The sequence below is a fragment of the Camellia sinensis genome, chromosome 5 (genome assembly GCF_055761805.1).
Source record: "Camellia sinensis isolate YWXY chromosome 5, ASM5576180v1, whole genome shotgun sequence".
Lineage (NCBI taxonomy): Eukaryota > Viridiplantae > Streptophyta > Magnoliopsida > Ericales > Theaceae > Camellia > Camellia sinensis.
Window position 1 is genome coordinate 9,236,425 of NC_138965.1, and position 23,556 is coordinate 9,259,980.

The window sequence follows — 23,556 nt, forward strand, 5'->3', positions numbered from 1 at the left end:
TTAGTTGCCATAGTGTTAGTTTTCGCTATTGAAAATATTTAGTTGCCAAATGAAATACAAAAAATTACTTTTTATCTTTGACGACCAAACGTTTGATTACTAAGAATTTATAATTACAAGCTCTGGGGAAAGAATTTCGAATTTTGGAGGGATTCTAAATTAATTGGAGACTGAAGTATTTAGTCGGGAAAAAAATACACATCCATTTCTTATTAGCGACCAAACAGTTTGTCGGGAAAAAAATGGGTTGCTAGGGTTTCAAAATCATCACCGTTTTAAAACAATCTTTGCCTCTACTTCCCTCTCACGCCTGTCTCTCTCATAGCGACTCTCTCTCTCTCTCTCTCTCTCTCCTCTCTCATGCCTTTGCCCTCCTCCTTCCACGCTATCTCTCTCGCTTTGTCTCCATAGCCGTCGGGTGCAGGAGCATCACCGCCATCGCACCAACGTCGATCCACCATTGGAGCATTACCCCAGGTATGTCTCTCTCTCTCTCTCTCTCTTCTTCCAGTCGCATGCCTTCACACAAACCCAGCCCCAAATTGACCCATCTACCGCCATGCCATTGAGTTTAATCCGAATTCCTCCTCCACCATGAACAACCACCATCAGCCCCATTTTCCCTTTTATCCCTGCTTCTCTCTCTCTCTCTCTCTATATATATATATATACATATAATTGTTATATGAATTTGGTTATGGTGAGAGTATGCGGATGACCTGTTCGATGAAATTCCAAAATGGGGTTTGAATTGGAGAAATCATGATAGTCTGTTGGATGACCTGGGTTTTGACTGCTTTATAAACTAGTCCGTAGAGGACTAGTTTATCGGCATCCTTTGTTGTTGGAGGCACTGATTTGGCCTTTCAGCAAGAGCACTATGCATATCGCAATATAAGTCAAAACTTATGAAAAAATTCAAACAAAATAGATGGCATAGGAATTACAAAAGTCAAAACTAACAAACAAAAAAAATGTCAGTTAATTTTCTGTTGAGTGTGAGTGCTTGATTTCCAGTGTAATCAAATTAATAGTAACATGAAAAGAGAGAATCTCTCCCTCCTTTGTTGAGTTGGAGGAATATTTTGACCTCCAAAGGATGATTATAGAAACACGCTGCTAATTTACTAGTGTAAGTTTTATTTGCTAGCCAGTTTACAGCTAACCACTGTAACATATGAATGGTTCAGCCATGTTGATTTCTTCCACAGCATGATAACATCTCTCAATGAATAGGCTTATAATTTTCCAATATTTTAGACATAATACTAAATAGACTAAGATATAACTTCACCATCACCTTTTTTAAGATAGATCTTTTAGGAACTCATACAAACTCACCGACATACATCAAAATTACTCTTTTGTTCAGTACAGAGAAGAGTCCATCAATCACTTGTTTTAAAACTAGTTTCATGCACACCAGGGCATTTTCTCTAATTAAAAAAATCAAATCACTGCTACTATAGATATACTAAGTCTTATAGTAGTCATCATTAAACATATTTGTCGCTGACTCGTCTATAAAATAGTAAAAGTGAACTTTTCTAAATGTAGCTTCCTTTCTTATCTCCAAAGTCTAAGTTACACGGATATAGATCCAAGGGTCAGACAAGGGTCAGACAAGGGTCAGACACTTCAAAATTAAAAATTGGAGATACGTGGATATAGATCCAAATTTGAATACGGGTACGGGGATACGTTAAATAGTTATTTTTTAAAATATATTTATTATATGAAGATGAGTTAAAAAATTAAGAAATAACAAATTTTGTTAAAAAAATAACAAATAAAATATAAATAATAAATAAAAATTATTTTAGACATAAAATAAATTACATTATATATGATAAATAAATTATTTTTATTTTAAACATAAAAATTATAATATTTATAATATATTATAACATACAACATTTTTAAAAATTATAATATTTATAATATATTATAATATACAACATTTTTTTAAGTAAATATTATATAATATGAATACTATTATATATTATTATATTAATATATCATTTATAAATAAAAACTAGAGAAAGCGAAGGGAAAGGAAGAGAAGACGGTCAAAGAAGAGAGAGAGAGAGAGAGAGGAGAAGAAAAAAAGATAGAAGAGACAGAGAGAGAGAGGTCGAGACCAAAGGGGAATCGAAGCCCTAGGGTGGAATCGGCTTTAAGATGTTGATTTTCAGATCTCCTTCGATTCAGTCCAGTTCGCGACTACGGTTCGCACTTCGATCGTGCTTCGCGACTCGACTTTCTTCGCAAAGGTGAGTTTCAACCCTCTCTCTGTCTCTCTAAAAAACCCTTCTTCTTTCTCCTCTCGTGTTAGTCGTGTCCGAGAAAACCATGCCGAATCTGACACATATCTCACACCTGCACTCGTATCGTGTCGTGTCGACACGGGTACTCTGCCCTAAACCGGCGAGTCCATGTAACACAGTCCAAAGTTGCCATACGATGCTCACAACTTGTTAAGAAGTCTTACTACTGTTAGTTTGGACGGACTGAATAAGGGGGGATTGTAATTCATCGGACTGTTAATCTTGTGATACATTGTCCTCGAACTATTTGGTTGGATGGGATTTATATCCTATGTTTGTTTAGTCATGGGATTAGATGTCTGGATTGGATTATTTTTAGTAAATCCAATATTTGGTTGGACGGACTGAATAAGAATCAAAATTCAAAAGACTATTTTACCCTTGTAATTTATAATTTTTATTTAATATATAATTTTAAATTTGTAATCTATAATTTATAATTTAACATCACTAAAATTTTTTAATTTATAAGGCATAATTTTTAATTTAATATATAATTTTAAATTAACAACACTAAAAAAAATAATTTTATTTAATATATAAATTTAATTTTTTAAAAACATTAAAAAAAATTAATTTATAAGGCTATAATTTATAATTTATAATTTATATTTTTTATTTAATATATAATTTTAAATTAACAACACTAAAAAAATAATTTATAAATGTTCAAAAGACTATTTTACCCTTTTCCAATTATTTATTAAGTAATAGCATGAGGGTAAAATGGATATTTCACACATTAGTCCCATGGGATACCAATCCCATGGAAATAATCCCACCTCCCCCCTAGGATACAATAATCCGTCATATGAGGGACTAATAGTCCGGAGGGACTATTAATCCGGAACAAAAAAATTGAATCAAACCATGGACTATTAGTCCGGATGGACTAATAGTCCAATCCCATGGAATAATCCCTCAAAACAAACACACTCTCATGGGATTCGACATTTTTTAGTATCAGCAGCCACTCAATAACATAACCTTCTCCTAGGAATGTTGGATAAAGAGTTTATATGAGCTTTAAATCACTCAGTTACAGCTATCAAACATAGTGGTACATTAAGTATGATCCTCCATCACATTTTGCCAGCCACAACATTACTCACAGGGTTTCAAATTAAGTATAGCTATCAAACATTTTTTAATATCAGCAGCCACTCAATAACAGAACCTTCTCCTAGGAATGTTGGATAAAGAGCTTACGTAAGCTTTAAATCACTCAGTTATAGCTATGCAAGATAACGGTACATCAATTATGATCCTCCACCACATTTTGCCAGCGACAACATTACTCACAGGTTTCAAATTTCCCAATTAAGCAGAAACTTAATTTTTGACACCCTAATATCACAACCACATAATATTGGTAACCTTTGGCTGTGGCTTGGGTTCTAAATTCTCTTTGATGCAGTAAGAAATTTGTTTAGGTACCTTCACTCTAGTCCAGGATTTGGATTGAAGAACTGAGGCTGAAGAGGATATGGATTGAATTCTTAACAGTACATTTTTAGTCCCATTTTGCAACTTCAAGTAATGGATTTTGAAGAACTGAGTGGCAGATGAACACATAATAGACGCTATTAGAAAATTCTGTTTTCCCTACTGTGCTTGTGTAGGAAAGCATGCCTTCTACATCAACAATCTCCATCATAAATATTCCTCATTCAAAAAAAAAAAAAAAAAAATCGTGGTTTTGACTAATAATACATCGAAGGCTCTCTTTTTCTCTTCCTTCATTATTAGCCCTGCCCTTTGCCCCTCTTGTTTGTAGCTGCCCTTTTCTAACTGCTTTTGTTTTTTTGTTTTGTTTTTTTGGGATTGGTTTCATGTCCTAACTGCTTCTAGTTTTTAGAAAATTTACAAACTCAGTTTGTCAATTCCTTCTAAGGTAATGAGAATTGAAAACATCCTTCAGTTTTGCTTCATAGCATTTTATGTGTTTTAATTACTTTTCTGTTTTTTAGTTTTATATCATTTTAGAATGTGTATTGTTGGGAAGGACTGACTTGTTAAATCTTTTTCCTAACTTGTTTTTGTTTGAGAACTATTATGTATCACTAGATAATTTCAGCATTTTTTTTCACCTTCTAGATAGGGAGGCTTCACAGTTGATTTCTTTATTATCTAGAATTGATCACTTTTCTTTATCTCCTATTTTTTGGAGGACAAGAGGGTTTGGGCACTTCATTTGTCCGGAATATTTTCTTGTAAGTTTTTTTTTGATTACATCATCGATAATCCTCAAGTTCCTCAGTTTCCTTTTTGCAAAAAAGTTTGGAAGGCTTGTGCTCCCTTAAAGGTAAAGGTGTTCATGTGGGCCTTGGTTCATGGAGGAATTTTGATAAATGATACATTGTAGAAAAGGAGACCCAATCGTTTTCTAAATCCTCAGTAGTGCATTCTGTGTTGTAAGAGCGGGGAATCCGTGGATCATTTATTCTGGCATTGTCCAATAGCTTTGAATTTATGGCATAGATTGTTTTCTTTTGGAAATGTTATGTGGGTGGCCCCAAAAAGGAGTGCACTTATGCTCCTAGTTGATTTTCGCACATTTGGAGGATCGAAGAGAGCCAAAATTCTATGGACTTGTGTCGTCTTTGCAACTTTTTGGGTTCTATGAATGAAGCGAAATCAAAGGATGTTTGAACATAAGTTCCGGGAGGTGGGCTGTTTGTGGGATCATGTTTACTTATCTTCTTTTTGGGCATCGGGGAACTCTTTATTTAAGGGAGTCCCACTTTTTTTTGTTAGCTAGAGATTGGTTGGCAGTGTGTGCTATGTAAGCTTTTGCCCATTTTTAGTTTGTTAGGGGTTTTTTGTGTTTGTATTTTCATTGTCTTGTTGTAAGAGGATGCCTTATCCTCTCTTCCTTTTTTGATTTATCAATAAAGCTTTTGTTGTTGATCCAAAAACATAAAATAAAATTATGCAACAAATGTTATATGTACATGTAGGACATTAATATTCTTATTTCCCTTTTTGTTTTGTTCATATATCCCAATTGTTTCTAGTCTATAATAACTTCGAAGATGATTTTATAAACTTCCTATTAATGTAGCAATTAGTGAATGAAGTATAAGATAATTTTTTAGACAAATTATATAATAGTCTCTGAGTTTGTTTCTTGTGTTTAGATAAATTGTACATATAGTCTCTATAGTTTATTTTTTGTGTTAATTTAGTCTTTGTAATTTTAATTACATCAAATATTTGATTCAAATACAACCTTAATATATTTCACAAATTTCTATGAAATGAAAATTTCAGCATCAGATTTTTCTCATTTCTAAGAAAAGGATTATATCCAAGCTTTTCTCAAGACAACTTATCACCCAATGAAAATCCGAACCAACTTATTCAAAAAATAATAAGGTTGATTGAAGAAGCCAACTTTTTTTTTGATTGGTCAATCAAGTGATTCTTTTCCTCTGTTCTATTATTAAGGTTGATTGAAGAAGCCAATTTTATTTATTTATTTTGAAATTATAGCTATCTTGTTTGCCAATCTGGATTGTAAAGCAGATTTTAGTCTCTTTTCTTACATTTGGAGATGGGATGCTTTTGGGATTTTCTTTATGTTATGTTTGGATCATGGATTTGGCTAGGGAAAGGGAAAGGGAGAGGTAAAGGGAAATTGCTGAAAGTCATCATACATCCATTTCAAAATCTGTTTGAAAAGCATAAATCTATTTCAAATTATATAATTTTGCTATTGAATTTTTTTTGTTTGAAAGTATGTGTTAATGTTGGTCATGCATTAATGAATCATTTGGCAGTCACTTAGTGAAATTATATGAATATAATATGGACTCCAGAGCATTTAGTAAGCTTTAACATGATTGTAAGATGGATTCATTTCTGGGGGGTGTGCTCAAGTTGATTCTTTGCATGAAGTTTGAGTTCATTTAATGGAGTTTGGCAATCCCCGTTCAACAAACACTCTTTTGCTTGTAATCCTGTCTCTCTTTGGGTTATATGTAGCATAGTCCTGAGTCTATTTGTGTGAACCCATTCATGGACACTAGATGCAAGCAATTCAGAGCATCCAATTAGTCATGGATAAGCCGACGAGGTTCGACAGCCAAAATACAGAGGGTAAGAAACCAACACTTGAGAGTGAACAGTTACAGAACTTATCTACAGAGTGAACTAGTCATTGCTTGGAGTTCAATTGGAGATCTAAGGGTCTTAGAGAATGAATTGATCAACTGCAAGACGGGTCTTAGAGAGTGAACTAAGCATTTCGACGTAACGGGAAGCTTCCCGGTGCCAAATGTGACATGTAGGGACAGACGGTACACGTAGGTTGGGAGTTAGAGTTGAAAATATATATATTTAAATATATTGCGATTGCACATTGTGATTGTCCGGGGTTGCCAAAAGCATTTGGCACAGCAGGAACACTATCTCCAACCTTTTGCAATGGTATAGATTTGAGTTTTTATTCCACTCATCTATCTACATTTTTATAGTGTCATAAGACAGTAAAAGCTCCATCTTTTTTGCCTTCTATTTGAAGAAATTTTTTGATTTCATTGTAAAAATTTATTCAATCCTTAGTTGCTCATTGTGTGTGTTATTAGATTGTTTACTTTATCAGTTTCCAAAAATTTTCAATACATGTTTATCCCTTTCCCTATATGTATGCAATCACTAGTAACATACTAGCTCTATATGCAGGATTCAAAAATTAAATGAATTGGACGAATTTCATTTTATGTTTTACTCGATGTGTAGTTTATTGTTTGATACTTGGAAATAGGCACATAATAAACCCTATGGTTTGTCGGCTAATCGTAGAATTTGAATTTGAATGTATATGACACATGTCTAGTGAATATCAGTGTTTGAAGGCATGTGAAATATAGAATTGTGGTTTTAAGGTGCACCCATCTTTAATATTTGAATAATTTAAGTTTTGTCCCTATCTAGAAAGCATAGATACGGATACGATACAATACGAATACGGAGATATAACAAAACCTAAAAAAGTAGGATACGAGTACGACTAAGATACGTTTGTAAAAAACAAAAAATAAATAAATTATTAACAGTGAGTTACATATAAGCTCAAGAATGTTGAGAAATCACAGTAACTTTATAATGCAAAATACTAATCTTTAAGAATTAGGTATTAATTTAAGTCAGTAGCTGGTTTAGTTTTTAAATTTTCAATAGGTCTTGCAAATATTTCATTTCAATATCAAGTCTATAAACGGTGTTTGGGAAGGAAATTTTTTTATTTTTTTGGTTTTTTTTTTCCACTAAAAGACAAATTAGTTACAAAACCAAAAAAAACAAATCCAAACAAAATATCACATCAAACCCCATAATCATTTCACTTTTCTCTCACAAATATCACACCCAACCACAAAAAAATCCAACTATCTTCCCAAACACAAAAAAAAATTTCTTCAATAATATCCTACAACTAAAAAAACTTACAAAAAAACTCACTTCCCAAACACCTATTATGTTGATATTATAATATCAAAACAATCCACAACTTGACCCTATGCTTTTTCCTTTTGCTCTGGTCAAAAATATTCTATGTAAGTTTATTTGCTTATTTATTTATTGATACTTAATTTTACTATTGTTATATTATCTTATTAATCGTCACTTCTATGTAGTTATAGGGGACATGCATGATACAATGAAGATACGCCAATTTGACGAATTCTATTACTTTAGCTTACTATGTTATTTTTATAAAAAAAAATTAAGCAAAATATTGTAAAAATATTCTATTTATCCGCGCAATTATATTATATTATGATGTTATCACTACAACAAATTTGGGATTTAAAGACGAAACAAATTTGTCCCAAAATGTATATATTTCGTCACCCAAAGTAATTACGACGAACATTTTTCGTCACCCGTTTTGTCGCCAAAGGGTTGTCGCTAAAGGGTCTTAGAGACGAAAAAAAAAATTCGTCATTGAAAATGATAAATTTATGACGAATTTTTTTGTCGCCAATACACTTTCTTGGGAACATACTTGTAAGTAATTAGCAACAAAATATTTTGTCATTAAAGGAGAAATTAGAGACAAAAGTATTTCGTCATAAATATAAGAAATAGAGACGAAATAATTTTGTCATGTTTAATATAAATGAAGACGAAATTTTTTTGTCAAAGAAGCTACCAATAGAGACAAAAACAAATTCATCATTAAAAATGAAAAATTTGTGACGAATTTTTTTGTCTCCAATACACTCTGTTGGGAACATACTTGTAAGTAATTAGCGACAAAATATTTTGTCATTAAAGGAATAAATTAGAGACAAAAGTATTTTGTCATAAATGTAAGAAATAGAGATGAAATAATTTTGTCACGTTTAATATAAACGAAGACAAAAAAAAAAAAAATTGTCAAAGAAGCTACCAATAGAGACAAAAACAAATTCATCATTAAAAATGATAAATTTGTGACGAATTTTTTTGTCTCCAATACATTCTGTTGGGAACATACTTGGAAGTAATTAGCGACAAAATATTTTGTCATTTAAAGAGAAATTAGAGACAAAAGTATTTTGTCATAAAAATAAGAAATGGAAACAAAATAATTGTCACGTTTAATATAAACGAAGACGAAATTTTTTTGTCAAAGAAGCTACCAATAGAGACAAAAATAAATTCGTCATTAAAAATAATGAAATAATGTCAAAAAAAATTCGTCACAGATTGAGGGTAATAGTGACAAAATGTGACAATATTTTTTGTCACGACAAATTCATTTAGCGACGAAATAAAGAATTCATGACAAAATTAATCATCCACCTAAGCTAAATAAGAGACAAAAAAAAAAACCTTCTTTAGGGATGAAAAATTTTGTCAATAATTCCATAATATTTTTTTCCACATTATATACCTATTTTATCAAAATCTAAATTTTAGTTCAACAAATATGACCCTATTCATGTTGAAACCTGTTGAATATAACAATTCCATCACAACTTAACCTAACTTGTTATCAACACATTTACGAATTAACAAAATGAAGATATCCATTCATCATTACAAATAATTTCATCCTAATACAATAAAATAATGAAATATCCACAAAATATCCAAAAGTTATAACTTGTTCAATTCCACCAAAAATCCAACAATAACTAGTGCAACTCCAAAAAGTATGTGTATCCTTATTAAACAAAAATGAACATTCAAGCAAATTACATCATTGTTGCACGTCAAAAATGCCACTCTAATCCAATCTGCAAAAAAATAAATTAAAAGTTTTAGTAATTAATCAATTATACAAAAGATTAAAAACATTAGTAACTCATCAATTTACAATTAGATCAATTATACAATTTATCCCTGTAACAGACTTTTTTTGAGATTATGAGAACAAAAAATTAATTTTAAGGCTAATTCACAAATGGTGCATCCCATTAATGTGTCGTAAGTTCATACAACTTATATTGGTCCCTCCCAAGGTGCATCCCATTAATGTGTAATAGCTTACCGCTCAGGTGCTAAACTTGAGTTATCATCACCACTGGAGAAAGAAAGAAGATCAATGAGTGTGGATGGGGGTTCCGTAGTCAAAATTATAAGCTACATCTTCACGCTATTTGCAAGGGGCAAAAAAGAGAAAAGAGAAAAGAGAAGCACCAGGTTAATATTGCAGAAACAGCAAAATCAAAGCCAATCAACAGTTAGGACTCTCACTGACAAATCTTCTCAATCTAATCCTAGTTGCATAAAGTCTAATAAAAGTTCAATTTCAATATCTGAAATGTTTCACTGCTTTGCCTTTGTATTACCAAGTTAGTAAAAAAAATATATGAAACCATTTGAAGCATAAAACAACCATCGTAAGTGAGTGGTAAGTCTCCCAAACACACAACAACACAACTCTCGAATGAGCCATACCAGCAAGCACAACAAGTTAACAATCATCCAAGTAGACAAATTACTACAACTAAAAGAACAACAAGGTCTTTAACACTCAATCCCTGGGGTGCAAAAATTTTTTTGAGGAGAGTGATGTTGCCAAAGTTCTATGATGAACTTGTGTTGTAATGTATGACAACATTATTGGAATATATATTCTAACTAACAATATTCTAACTAACAATATTCAGTTTTTTTCCACAATATTCACCCTTAATATTTTAAAATCACTAGAATAATACAAATCCATTAATAGCTACGCAATGTTTAAAACATTTCTCCATTACCGAAACCAAAATTTAACCAATGCAATTTCATGAAGCCCATCCCCAAAACCAAAAAAAACAACTTGGCGAGTTTACATTGTGTGGGGGAGGAGGGTGAAAGAGAAGGGCAGGGGGTCATCATCTATCTTACAAAGCATTGGACTTGGCCTTACTGCAATTTTGTTAGCCCATAATTACTTGTCAATTTAGCATGTAGACTTTTTCAATATGATTAGTGTGCCTTTTGCTCTGTCATCTTCACTTGTTGATAACAGCCTTAGTTGTTAAAAGAAGTGTAGACTTCTATCTTTGACCTCATTACGAGATGACAAACCTCCACTAATGATAGAATTAAAATAGTTATAGCATAATAAAAAATTAAATTGAGATAATTTTTTGGCTATGGAAGGAAAAATTGAACTTACCCAACTCTCTTGGAATGACTTGAATTGCGGTCCATTATAAGGCGTACATCTCAGACCTGGAACTGTAATTCAACGGTATTAGAAATACTCAACACAAATAATTAGTTCACCATCAAATGTAATATACCATCACATATTACGTTATAGCCCCACAGTGAGTAGCCCAAGAAGCACGAAACTTAGGAAGTGGATACATCATACATGACAGTATTGACACGGTAGGAAGTGGATACATCATACATGATTTACATTAACACTCTGACTAGCCATACTTGAAAATGACATAAAGGGGTAAAAAAGTGCAAGTAACCATGATAGACTACAATGCTTAGTACATACTGCAGTGATGCATCAAGGCTAACTGAAAATTCATTTTCAAAGATAAATCCAAGTGACAGTATTGGAGAGCAAAGTAATGATTGTTGGGCCCCTTTCCTAAGGTCTTAAATTTTCTGGACTACTGGTGTTTGTCTAATAAGGTGTCAAACCACAGGTTAATAAAGGTCTTAGGTTCAAGTTCTATATATGCATTTGTTTCCTTGTTGGCATTTTGCTTCTCCACATGTTAGGATGTTTTCATCTCCACATGCAAGATAGGATTGCACATGACGAGGGTGTCGGAGAGCTCAATATGCATTGTTGGGCCTCTTTCCACACAACTTGACCTTTTGGGATTAGTGGCGATCTAACAGAAGTAACATGTAAGGTTGAATTCATCAATAAGCTAGGTGTTATATGAGCAGTCCCTCGAAAAGTTAGATATCATAATAAGTTGATAGCATGCATTATGAGATACAAATAAAAAATAAAATCAAAACTATAAAATATAAAAATTATAAAATTATAATCCGTAAATCACTTAAATATACTAAACAATTCAAACATTCTGAATTCCATAATTTCATTCATATTTCTTATGCTAATGAAATAAAAGAAAAACATTTACCTTAATAATCACTTGATTTCAAGAATCAGGGCCTAAAATGAATAGATGAGAGTAGAATCCAATCTTTGTTGAACAAATCTAACCTAAAACAGAGTAGATAATTACACATACACCAGATTAGCAGAGCAGAACAGCATATATAGCAGATACACCAGAACAGAGAACAGCAACAAACTGTTGAGCTAAAATTACCAAGAAATGGCATATAATTACCTTTAGAAGCATGGACTAGAATAACAATTAAAGATTTCTTCTTTTCCAATTCAAGAAGTGTGTTTAAGCAAAAATACAAAAGAATCAAGTTCCAACATTTCAATTGACGATGATGAGGGGGAAAAAACTTTAAATTAAGAGAGAGAACCAAATTTACTTGTCCGGAAAAGCAGCAGAGTTGAAAGGGCACATATGACTAACCTCTTTCAAATTTACATTGTTGGAGAGTAATTTCTTGTTACTACTGTACATGACAGTTGGCTTATCTAATGCAGCAAATACATGTGTTGTATTCTTTGATGAGAAAATGCAGAGTGTTATAGGCTGGGTCCCAAGGGACAAGATAAAGGACAAAACCTGTGTTTCTAGCTCAGTCAAATGGGCTTGTTTTCTTCTTCTAGAGTGTCTAGCTAATTCTCTATTAGAAAGCATTCTGAAAAACACACAACAACGAGTATTCTAGGAAGAGAAGCAAAGAGAATGTACACATGCATAAATACTCGGCTAAAAGGTGATAAAAAAGAAACTAGTATGCTGATCAACTTGTGCAGAATTACACTATTTAATAAACTCTCCGTCTCCAAGCAAAATAAATAAATAAATAAACTCTGTTGGAACAATCTAACTACCAATTTTTGTCTTTGTGTGCTTTCATCAGTCCAGTGATTTCAAGAGTAATGTAATGTAGCTCAAGGTTTTAAAAGGGGCAAGGCAAGTTCAAGATTTGTCGAAACATGAAACTTTCTTAGGTCTCATCAATCCAGTATATACAATCCTAATTGAGGTGCCTAATTGATGTATAATATTCAAATATACGACATATAATAAATATATAAAAACAAGTAATCTATGTCACTTTTAACGTCCACAATTTACAAGAATAGCTAATATATAAAATTCAATAGTATGAATCATGAAACTATTGAAACTATAATTGCAAAAAAAAAAAAAAAAATACATATCTATACTATTATATAAAGCGCACAACTCTTTGAAACTTTGTCACGAGTTTTTCTATGCCTAGAATACCCTGTCAAATCTCATTGCTTCAAGCTTGGTAACTGCCATGATTGATCTAATGGCTTCACACACACACGTGGCATGGGCAGTCACTACCTGTTACGGCTGAATTTCACAAGTGTAACATGTCCAACTTCCGAAAAATTAGAAGCTTGGATCGTCTAATTTTTTATGATGTTAGAAGAAGAAAAGACTTACATTTGATAGTAAAGAAGAAAAGACTCCCTTTCCAAACAAGAATTTCCTCCTTTCAATCTCAAGATTTGCCAAGTATGGACATCTTGCAGAGTCAGTACTGGCTTCTGCGAATAACTTTTGTACAAAAGCTGGCGCAATTAATATATGAGAATCAAACTGCACACATCCAAGTCACACAAATCAAATTCAGCATAAACTTTTGTGGAAAGAACTGTACCAAACAATAATTTATGTAATGCAAGGATTAAAATGTGCACCACTTCATCTGACAAGTGCGCAAGCTTGCAGTCCACAGATTTTGATGGATGAATTGGATCACTATCAGCACCATTACACCAGCTACTGTCATCCTCGAGCAAACAGCCTAAGTAATCCAGGAAACACTCCTAATCATCAGGGCTGCCAGATAAATAAACAAAATTAATGGTTTGGAATACATGTGTAGATGTAGCATCAACTACATCAGAAAGAGGGTAGAGATGATGCAACCACAAGTCCAGAAAAAACCAATGCAAGAAACCCAAGTTATTGGGTAAAGAATATGCAAAGAATATTGTATGGATGCAACTCACTCTACTCTTCAAGGAAGGATCCCAAAAAAAATTCAGATCATTCTAGAAGAATGTAGGCACAAGATATAACAAATGTGAGGATAGGATATTATTTAGAACTTAAGTTAGGCCTCATTTGGGAATTGTTTTTTTAAGTGGCTTTTTAACTTTTTGAAAAAAGTTACTAAGATGTTCAATTTTTTTTTTTTAGTGGCTAAGTTGCCAAACAAAGCCTTACTAATCTGTCGAAGGAAGGATAAGGGGAGAACTCAGCTCATTACACCATTAAAGACCAAATTTTGGGACCGCATAAAGTGATTGGTCCATTCAAGCAAGAAATGATGCACCCATGAACAAAGTTAAAGGCACAAAAATGAAACAAACGGGGAGCAACCAAGGGAAACAGAAGCTAGCACATTATTAATTCAATAAGGGGAAGGAGAGATCAAGTTGCTAATTATGAATAAATAAAATCATTGTAAGAAACATTAAAATTATCATAATATCAAATGAAAAGTAAGATATTGCAAAGTATTCTTGTAATCAGATACATCAAAACAGTAATTTTTTGATGTACAAAGGGTTGACTAATTTCAACCTACATTTTATTACAAAACAGTAAGATATTGCAAAGTATTCTTGTAATCAGATAAGATCACGAAAACTCACACAGAAAATATGGTAATGCAGAGAGTTTTATACTTGGAAAGCATAGTTTAAGGAAAAGAATGCAAAATAGAAAACAATTACCTTCATTTGGGTGCGCTTGTTTTGGAACCAAAACTTGATTTGCAGAGGCTCTAACCCCAATTCACGGCTCAGTTCCTTCCTTTGCTTGTCATCCGGGTGTGGACACTCTTTGAAGAAACTAAAAACCAAAAAATTCAAAAAAAAAAAAAAAAAACATAAAAGAGGCCAAAAAAGTTAGGTCTAAAGATGCTTTGAAGAAGAATATCATAAACAAGCTTCTTTTTTTTTTTTTTTTTTTTCCCCCTCCCAAATCTTTACAAAAAACACAAACAGCACAAAAATGTTAATAAGTTTGATATGAGCGCTTGCTTACGCTTCCATTTCTTGGATCTGATGCTGAGTATGACGGTGATACCGCTTTTTCCACTTCCTCGAATTGGGGTCTTGATCCTCACCGGAGCCTCCCTCATGGTTGTCGCTGCCAGATTTGCTATCGAATTCGTCATCTCTCATCCTTCCGACATCACTTTCTGCAGTGCTTTGGGCAATCTCCAGTGGATTAAGCTGGCCGTCCATCAAGTTAGACTGCAAAACATCTATGAATCACAAGGAATTCCAGGTGTACTGTTTATATGTTTGCTTGTACCACTCAAGAGACAGAAAAACATACTCTCCAAGAATGTTTTATTTCACGTATATATGTATGTGTGTTGTGTGTGTACAGAAAAACTAGGACTAGAAATGTAAGGAAAGAATAGAGAAACCCTATTTGATGTGAAGAAACGAAATTGAGTAAAAACCTCTGTGTCTGTTTGCTTTCCAAGGTAAACCCACGTTGAAAAATACATCAATCCCCTTATTAATAATTTTTTTTTTTTTTTGCTAGACCAAATACATCAAAAAATGAGATAACTTCAATCATACAAATCACAAATATTTTTATGCTATCTAATTACAATAATATTTTTTTCATAATAAAAAAAAAATAATTGTAAAGAAGAACCATTAAAATAGTAAATAAAACGATTAAATAATTATGAGGGGTCTCCCAAAAGACATGGGGATTTGGAGAAATTAATAAATGCTGAGATTTTTTTTTAAATCAAAAAATTAGAAAATTATGATTAAGATATTAGACCTCCCACAAGGCTTGTGGCTTAAAAACTTCATTTTACTTAATATATAGTGTAGACTAGCATATCACCCGTGCTATGAACGGATTGTGTTTACAATTATCTATATATGTGAATTGTGATTTTTAAATGTTTTATTTTTTTATTTTAAATGTCTTGTTTTTTTCCTTTTTTTTATATTATATTAAAGTTTAATATTTTGATAATAATCATGTGTGTTGGACTTTTCAAGAAATTAAATGTCTTTTTTTTTTATTATATTATATTAAAGTTTAATATTTTGATAATAATCATATGTGTTGGACTTTTCAAGAAAATTTTTTTATACTTGTTTTTAATGCATTAAAGTATTATTATAAGGAATAATAATCATATGTGTTGAGACTTTTCAAGAAATTCATATGTGTTGGATTTCAAAAAAAAAAATTATACTTGTTCTTAATGAATTAAAGTGTTATTATGAGGGTAAGACTTGGGGTTGGGATAAGTTAATAAATGTTAAGATTTTTTTTTTTTAAAATCAAAAAATCAGGAAATTTAGATTGGGAGATTATAACTCCCACAAGGCTTGGGGGTTAGAAACCCCATTTTTCTTAATATATAGATATAGATAGATAGATAGATAGATTTAATAAGAATTTATGTTTGTTTTAGATATTTTTTTTAATATACAAATTATTTTTTTTAAGATTTTTTTATAAAAATAATTTAACAATCTCGTCACTAGCCATAGTGTATGAGAGAAGTTGAAAAGGGCGTAGGAGTAGATATAGGAGAAGTCAAAAAGTGGGTTGGGAGAAGTCAACAAATGCTGAGCTTTTTTTTTAAAAATAAATAAATCAGGAAATTTAGATTGGGATATTGGAACTCCCACAGGGCTTGGGGTTAGAAACCCCATTTTCCTTAATATATAGAAGATATAGATAGATAGATAGATAGATAGATAGATAGATAGATTTAATAAAAATTTATGTCTGTTTTAGATATTTTGGATGAGATCTTATAAAAAAAAAGTGTAGACATGAATGCCCTCCTATGTTATTGTGTTTATAATTATCTATATATGTGAATTGTGATTTTTAAATATTTTTTTTAAATTTCTTCTTTTTTTCCTTTTTTATATTATATTAAAGTTTAATATTTTGATAACAATCATATGTGTTGGACTTTTCAAGGAATTAAATGTCTTTTTTTTTATTATATTATATTAAAGTTTAATATTTTGATAATAATTATATATGTTGAACTTTTCAAGAAATTTTTTTATGTTTGTTCTTAATGCTTTAAAGTGTTATTATGAGGGATAATAATCATATGTGTTGGAACTTTTCAAGGAATTCATATGTGTTGGATTTTAAAGAAGTTTTTTTTATGCTTGTTCTTAATGCATTAAAGTATTATTATGAGGGTAAAACTTGGGAGTTGGGAGATGTTAATAAATGCTAAGATTTTTATTTTTTTTAAATCAAAAAATCAAGAAATTTAGGTTGGGAGATTGGAGCTCCCACAAGGCTTGGGATTAAAAACCCCATTTTGCTTAATATATAGTATAGATAGATAGATAGATATATCTTCTTCTTTTTTTATTTTTATTTTTGTGTGGTTTCTATTCGGGTATTTTTTTTTTCAATTTATTTAAGATGGAGTTGTGGGTATCTTTTTTTTAAAATTTAATTTATCTGTGATTTTCATTTGTTTTTAATTATTATTACTTAGGTAAGTTATGATGTGAGTTAGATATGTGATAGACATGTAAGTTTTATTGATTTAAAGTTTATTTAGTTAAACTTTAAAGATTTTTTTTTTAGTTTTTTAGTTTTTTTGGTTATGTTATAATGTAATATATAAAATATAGGTAGATATCTACAACTTTAAAAGAAAATATTATCTGATTTTTTTGGGAAGAGAAAACGAATGCAAGTTTTAATATTTTTTTTTGAAAATTTGTGAGAGAGATTAGGAGGGAGAGATTATGAAATATTTTTGTTATTAAATAAATAAATTAGTCAATAGTTTTTTTTAATCTATTTTTAAATTAAAAATCAATAATTTTGGAAAATTGATTAATTTGTCCTATTAAGTGATTTAAAATTTTGATAGATATACATAAAAAAAATACATAATTATATTATTAAATCATAATTCAAATTTAGATGTTATATCTTTTTGAGATTTATAGCTAAATTCTTATCTTTTTATTTTTTATTTTTGTGTGTAACCATAGCATATGGGAGAAATTGAAAAGGGTGTTGCAATAATTATGAGAGAAGTCAAAAGGGATTGTGGGTTGTGAGAAGTCAATAAATGCTGAGGTTGGGTTGGGAGAAGTCAATAAATGTTGAGGTTTTTTTTTTTAAATTAAAAAATTAGAAAATTGAGATTAGGAGATTGAAACTCCTACAGGCCTTGGGGTTAAAAACCCCCTTTTGCTTAATATATAGTATAGATATATATATAGATATAGATAAATAAATAGATATAGATCGATATAGATATAGATATAGATATAGATATAGATATAGAGATAGATAGATAGATAGATAGATAGATATAGATCGATAGATAGATAGATAGATAGATAGATATAGATATGGCACATACCATTTATATGACACAAGGACCAAAGTACCGGGACAACTGCTGCAATTTGCTCTCATCTAAATTAAAGGGATTTAAAAAGTTAAAAAAAAAAAGAATAAAAAATTATAATATTAAAAAATGTTCACTAAAAACATATAGATTAAAAATTAAAAATTAATTATTGTAAACTCCATACTAAACAAGGTAATGCTTTCTATTAATTTGAAAATTAAAAAATTATTATTAATTTTTCCTCTGTTTTTTTTTTCTCACAAAAAAAAATAGCTACATTAATTATTTTCTTTTTTTTTTTTTTTTTTTTTTTTTGTGGAGAGGGGTTTTGACCTGCGATTTTTCTAAAATGGGTGTTCTAGACGGAAAGGGTAGAGTTGGTTCAGACAATAAGAAAAAGTGCTTATGCAAGAGGCGCCTTCACTATGAGCAAGAATAGTCAGTTTTGCATAGGGTGCCTTCTTGTATAATAGCTTCAATACTGGTATGCATGAAGGGCTTAAGTGTGAGACGTATAAGAGGGGCTTTAGTGCGAAAATAGAAGAAATGGTTTACAGAGTGTCTTCTTGCTTCACGACTTCAATACTTGTGAGAGAGGAGTAGGCTCAAGTGCGAGAGAGAAATGAAGGTTTGTAGGAAGTGTCTTCTTGGGTCACGAACTTGAGTGTCCGTGCACATGAAAATGAGTGATAAGGGTCAGAGTTTGTCTCTTGGGGTCACGGTTTTAGTGCTCCGAAACACAAAACCATAGCATATTAATAAAGAGAAATAATTAGTGAAAAAATGTTTTTGTCTTCTTAAATACAAGAACAGAGAATTTATTATTGGTGATGAAATATTTTTGTCTTCCACAACATAACCTTATGAGACGAAAAATATATTCATTGTGCAATCAATCAGAATTTATTAGTGACTAAATATTTTCATCTCCCACAACTTATTCTTCCAAGACAAAAATATATTTGTCGCTCATTTAATAGAAAGATGAAACGGCATCGTTTGCATGATGGAGTGTTTATTGGTGACGAAACATATTCGTCTTCCATAACTTCTCATTCCGAGACAAAAATATATTTGTCGCCTAATAAATGGAAATATGCAACGACATCGTTTAATAGATAGGGAATTTATTGGTGACAAATTACGTTCATCACAAAAAATATATATATTTTGTGACAAAAATGTTCGTCTCCAATGAGTTAAAATAATTCGCGCCAAAGCAAATAAAATTGGCGCCTTAATTTTGCAGATGAATTTTTTTTTGTCTCCTATACGTTTGAGAAAAAATAAAACAAACGACAAAATTAATATTTTATCATCTTTGGGTTAAATTTTAAGAGAAAAAAAATTTCGTCACCAAATTTTGTCACAATAGCTTAGATTTCTTGTATTTTGTTTCCTTGTTTAATTATTATTATTATTATTTTCATATTGTGGTGAGGGGTTTACTATGAGAAAGAATAATAGCTTTGCACAAAATGTCTTCTTGGATAATAATGTTTGCATGCACAAACGGCGAGAATAGAGGAGCTTTAGTGCGAAATAGAAGAGATGGTTTATAGAGATTATTTTCTTGAGTCACAGCTTCAATACTTGTGAGAGAGGAGAATCAAGTGCGAGATAGAAACGAGGGTTTGTAGACGTGTCTTTTCGGGTCACGACTTTAGTATTTGTGTGTGTGTGAAAGTAAGTGATTAAGGTGAGAGTGATCTCTTAGTTTCTGACGACATTTTAATAAAGAGAAATAATTAGGGATAAAATATTTTCGTCTCAAACTCATATGTTCGTTGCCTAATCAACAAAAATACAAAAACAACGTTGTGTGGGGATGGAGAATTTATTGGTGATGAAATATTTTCGTCTCCTTCAACTTAACCTTATGAGACGAAAATATATTCGTCGCACAATCACTCAAAATGCAACACGACACATGGAGAATTTATTAACGATGAAATATTTTCGTCTCCCAAAACATATCCTTCCGAGACAAAAATATATTTGTCGCCTAATTAATAGAAAGATAAAATGAGCATGAAGAGTTTATTGGTGACGAAATATTTTTGTCTCCCATAACTTATCCTTCCCAGCCAAAAAATATATTTGTCACCAAATAAATAAGAAAATGAAACGACATCGTCTAATAAGTTTCGAATTTATTGGTGACGAATTCCTTTTGTCGCAAAAAACTTTAAAATTTGTGACAAAAATGTTCGTCTCCAATGAGCTAAAATAATGGGCGCCAACAAGAAAAAAAATTGGAGCCTCTTTTTTTTCTGATGAATTTATTTTTTCGTCTCCTACAGTTTTGAGAAGAATTAAAAGAAACGACAAAAGTAATATTTGGTCATGTTTGGGTTACTGTAACAAGCCCGCGGGGGACCTCGCTACAGCTCGGACTCGACTTTCGTAGTCACGGTTCCTAATCTGAACCAAAGAGTCCAAATCCGGCAAATCGTTTTTTAGAAAACAGATTTTTTGAAAGAAGTGCCAAACATGGACTGCTTTGCCAGATACAGAGTCGCCACCTAAATATTTTATTTTGGGAAATTTAGGAAACCCTGACTCGGTGCCAAAAGGCCACGTGTCTGTCATCACCAAAGTTGCCTCGGCTCGGGAACTTGGGTACGATTGGGGAAGGTCACTTCGTGAGCACCCCCGCTCGCCCGGTCATAGACCGGCCTCTACTAACCATGATATCAATTTTTGAAAACATTGTATGTTCTTATTCCGGTTTATTAGCCTAGGTTACTATGTGATACGCACAGCATACAAATATAGACCGGGTCGCCTGAATTGGAATGAAACATTCCATGTTTGTTTTTGAAAATGGTTTGCTACCCGCAGGTAGGCTTGGAACATTTGATGATTTATTCCAATTCAGATAACCCAACCTTCACCCACAGGCATTCGGGCAGATATATCAGATAAGCATATAGCCTCATGGTAAGCATGCTATTCATGGCAGTCACTCACACGCATGCAAGGATGCTAAAACATAAAGCTTACCGAGTACTCCAAGCCAAAATAGAAACCACATTAGAAATCATGCATGATCCTAAGTATACAAAAATGCTTAGTGCAACACATGCAAAATGCAACTATAGCAGGCTCGGCTATTTTAAGATGGTATATGAAATGCTACAACCACCATGTATTCAACTTAGAATTGAAAGTGCAATGCAGTTAGTATGATGTGCCGAGCCCGGTGCATGTAATACAGATGAATGACGCAAGCATGCTGTCATACTGTATGCTAATTTAAATATGCCCTAATCTAACCATCAAAAGCGGATAAATAAAAGGGAGAAAGACGTGGGGTTGGAAGACATACATCACACTCACCCACACTTATTACAGTTATGCCCTCACTCGGAGGGTCCGAATAAATGTACAGTCCAAATATTACAGTCCCCAAATAAAAGAATATTACAGTCCGAAATATTACAGAATTCTAATTAATTAATGAGTTAACTACGAAAGCAAGTAAAACTGGCGTGCAAGCCAGGGACTGCCTTGCTTCTGATGGATGATGCATGTCCGGATTGTCTTGCGCGGAAATCCACCGGAATGCCCCAATTAGCCTCTGTTTACACCTGTTCTCGAAATGCGTGCCAAGCCCCAAAAAGTTGCTGATTCCTGATTTTGCTGCAACAGAGAGCAGGAAAGGGGCATAACAATGTATTTGCACAGATATATGCATGTCTCGATCCTCGTACCACCAATCACGCATACGGAGGCATGATGGCAGAGGAGTCGAAATGCACAACTCAATATAGGATGAATGCACATGAAACTACAGCTAAAACCTAACTCCATCATGGATAATCCGGAGTGTCGGTGACTGGAGAATTGAGACACATTCCATCACTCGGAGTACGAAATGTACCTTGTTTCCCGTGCCCGGGGTAACTCCTATTCCGGACATGATGCAATATGTACGGTATGCATGAAATGCAACTAAGATACAATCCTAACATACACAATGCTATGGAATGAAATGCCTCGAAATGCGTGCACACGGGCACGCAAACCGAGAAAATGACAGAATGCTATGAAAGATACAACCTAGTATGTCTTATGCCATGAAAATGATATGTCTGGAAATACGTGCATACGGGCACACAAACCGAGAAAATGCATGAATGCAATGAAAAATGAGGCGCCTTGGAACGCGTGCACGCGGGCACGCAAACTGGGGCGATGGCAAAATGCTACGAAAATGAGACGCCTTGAAATGCGTGCACACGGGCACGCAAACCGAGGCAATGGTAAAATGCTATGAAAATGAGGTGCCTCGAAATGCGTGCACACGGGCACGCAAACCGAGGTGATGACAGAAACAATGCGAATGACATGAAAATGAGATGTCTCGAAATGCGTGCGCGCGGGCACGCAAACCGAGGTGATGATATGTGTCTCAAAATGCGTGCACGTGGGCACGTAAACTGAGGCGATGATATGTGTCTCGAAATACGTGCACGCGGGCACGCAAACCGAGGCGATGATATGTGTCTCGAAATACATGCACGCGGGCACGCAAACTGAGGCGATGCCAAATGCGATGAAATGACATGGAAATGATAAATGGGCTTATACCAACATGAGTGAGCCTCGGCCACACTCACATAGGATGCCGGCGGCAGAAAATGAGGTGCCTCAAAATGCGTGCACACGGGTACGCAAACCGAGGCGGTGACAGAATGCGATGTAATGACATGAAAATGACAAATGGACTCATACTAACATGAGAGAGCCTCAGCCACACTCACATAAGATGCCGATGGCAGAAAATGAAGTGCCTCGAAATGCGTGCACACGGGCACGCAAACCGTGGCGATGCAAAAGCGATGCGAATGACATGGAAAATGCAACATGGACTTGTACTAACATGAGAGAGCCTCAGCCACACTCACATAAGATGCCGATGGCAGAAAATGAAGTGCCTCGAAATGCGTGCACACTAGCACGCAAACCGAGGCGATGCTAAAATGTGATGAAATATGGCAAAAATGATATGCAAGCATACTAATGGAATTTCAGCACTAAAATATGGGGGAAAACAGTCCCGAAATGAAGCGAAATGACATGAAATGCAAGGAAATGTCCCGAAATGCAACGTTAGGCACCCGAAATGGCCTATAGCTATGCCAAACATGCACAATATGGACATGCAATGCAAAGACAGAAGCTAGACAGTCCCAAAAGATGCACTTTCACAGTTATAAACATGGCCAAACAGCAAGTATAGGTAGGGGAAAAATAGCATGCAAGAATAGGGGCC

At 33.0% G+C, this 23,556-nt stretch overlaps 1 protein-coding gene across 3 annotated transcripts; it reads right to left on the reverse strand.

Moving 5' to 3' along the window:
* Positions 1–9,497: 9,497 nt before the first annotated feature.
* Positions 9,498–15,172, reverse strand: LOC145790416 (homeobox-leucine zipper protein ROC2-like). Of its 3 annotated transcripts, none has more exons than XM_082868191.1 (7): positions 14,924–15,172; positions 14,611–14,728; positions 13,567–13,708; positions 13,310–13,465; positions 11,879–11,961; positions 10,933–10,994; positions 9,498–9,915 (listed from the first exon to the last, which is right to left on the reverse strand). In XM_082868191.1, exons 1-3 carry the CDS (start codon positions 15,124–15,126, stop codon positions 13,703–13,705), a joined length of 327 nt encoding a protein of 108 aa, XP_082724317.1. In that variant the 5' UTR covers positions 15,127–15,172; the 3' UTR covers positions 9,498–9,915; positions 10,933–10,994; positions 11,879–11,961; positions 13,310–13,465; positions 13,567–13,702. The 3 variants fall into 3 exon arrangements, with proteins under 3 accessions (XP_082724317.1, XP_082724318.1, XP_082724316.1); XM_082868192.1 differs by lacking the exon at positions 9,498–9,915 and adding an exon at positions 10,404–10,846; XM_082868190.1 differs by lacking the exon at positions 9,498–9,915 and having other exon boundaries at positions 10,408–10,994.
* Positions 15,173–23,556: the final 8,384 nt, after the last annotated feature.

Excerpts from the sequence above, each read along its gene's own strand:
- LOC145790416 (XM_082868191.1), bottom strand. The coding sequence starts at position 15,126 with ATGGACGGCCAGCTTAATCCACTGGAGATTGCCCAAAGCACTGCAGAA. Across the intron at positions 14,729-14,923 it reads CAGATCCAAGAAATGGAAGC|TTTCTTCAAAGAGTGTCCAC; the intron begins GTAAGCAAGCGC and ends TTTGGTTTTTAG.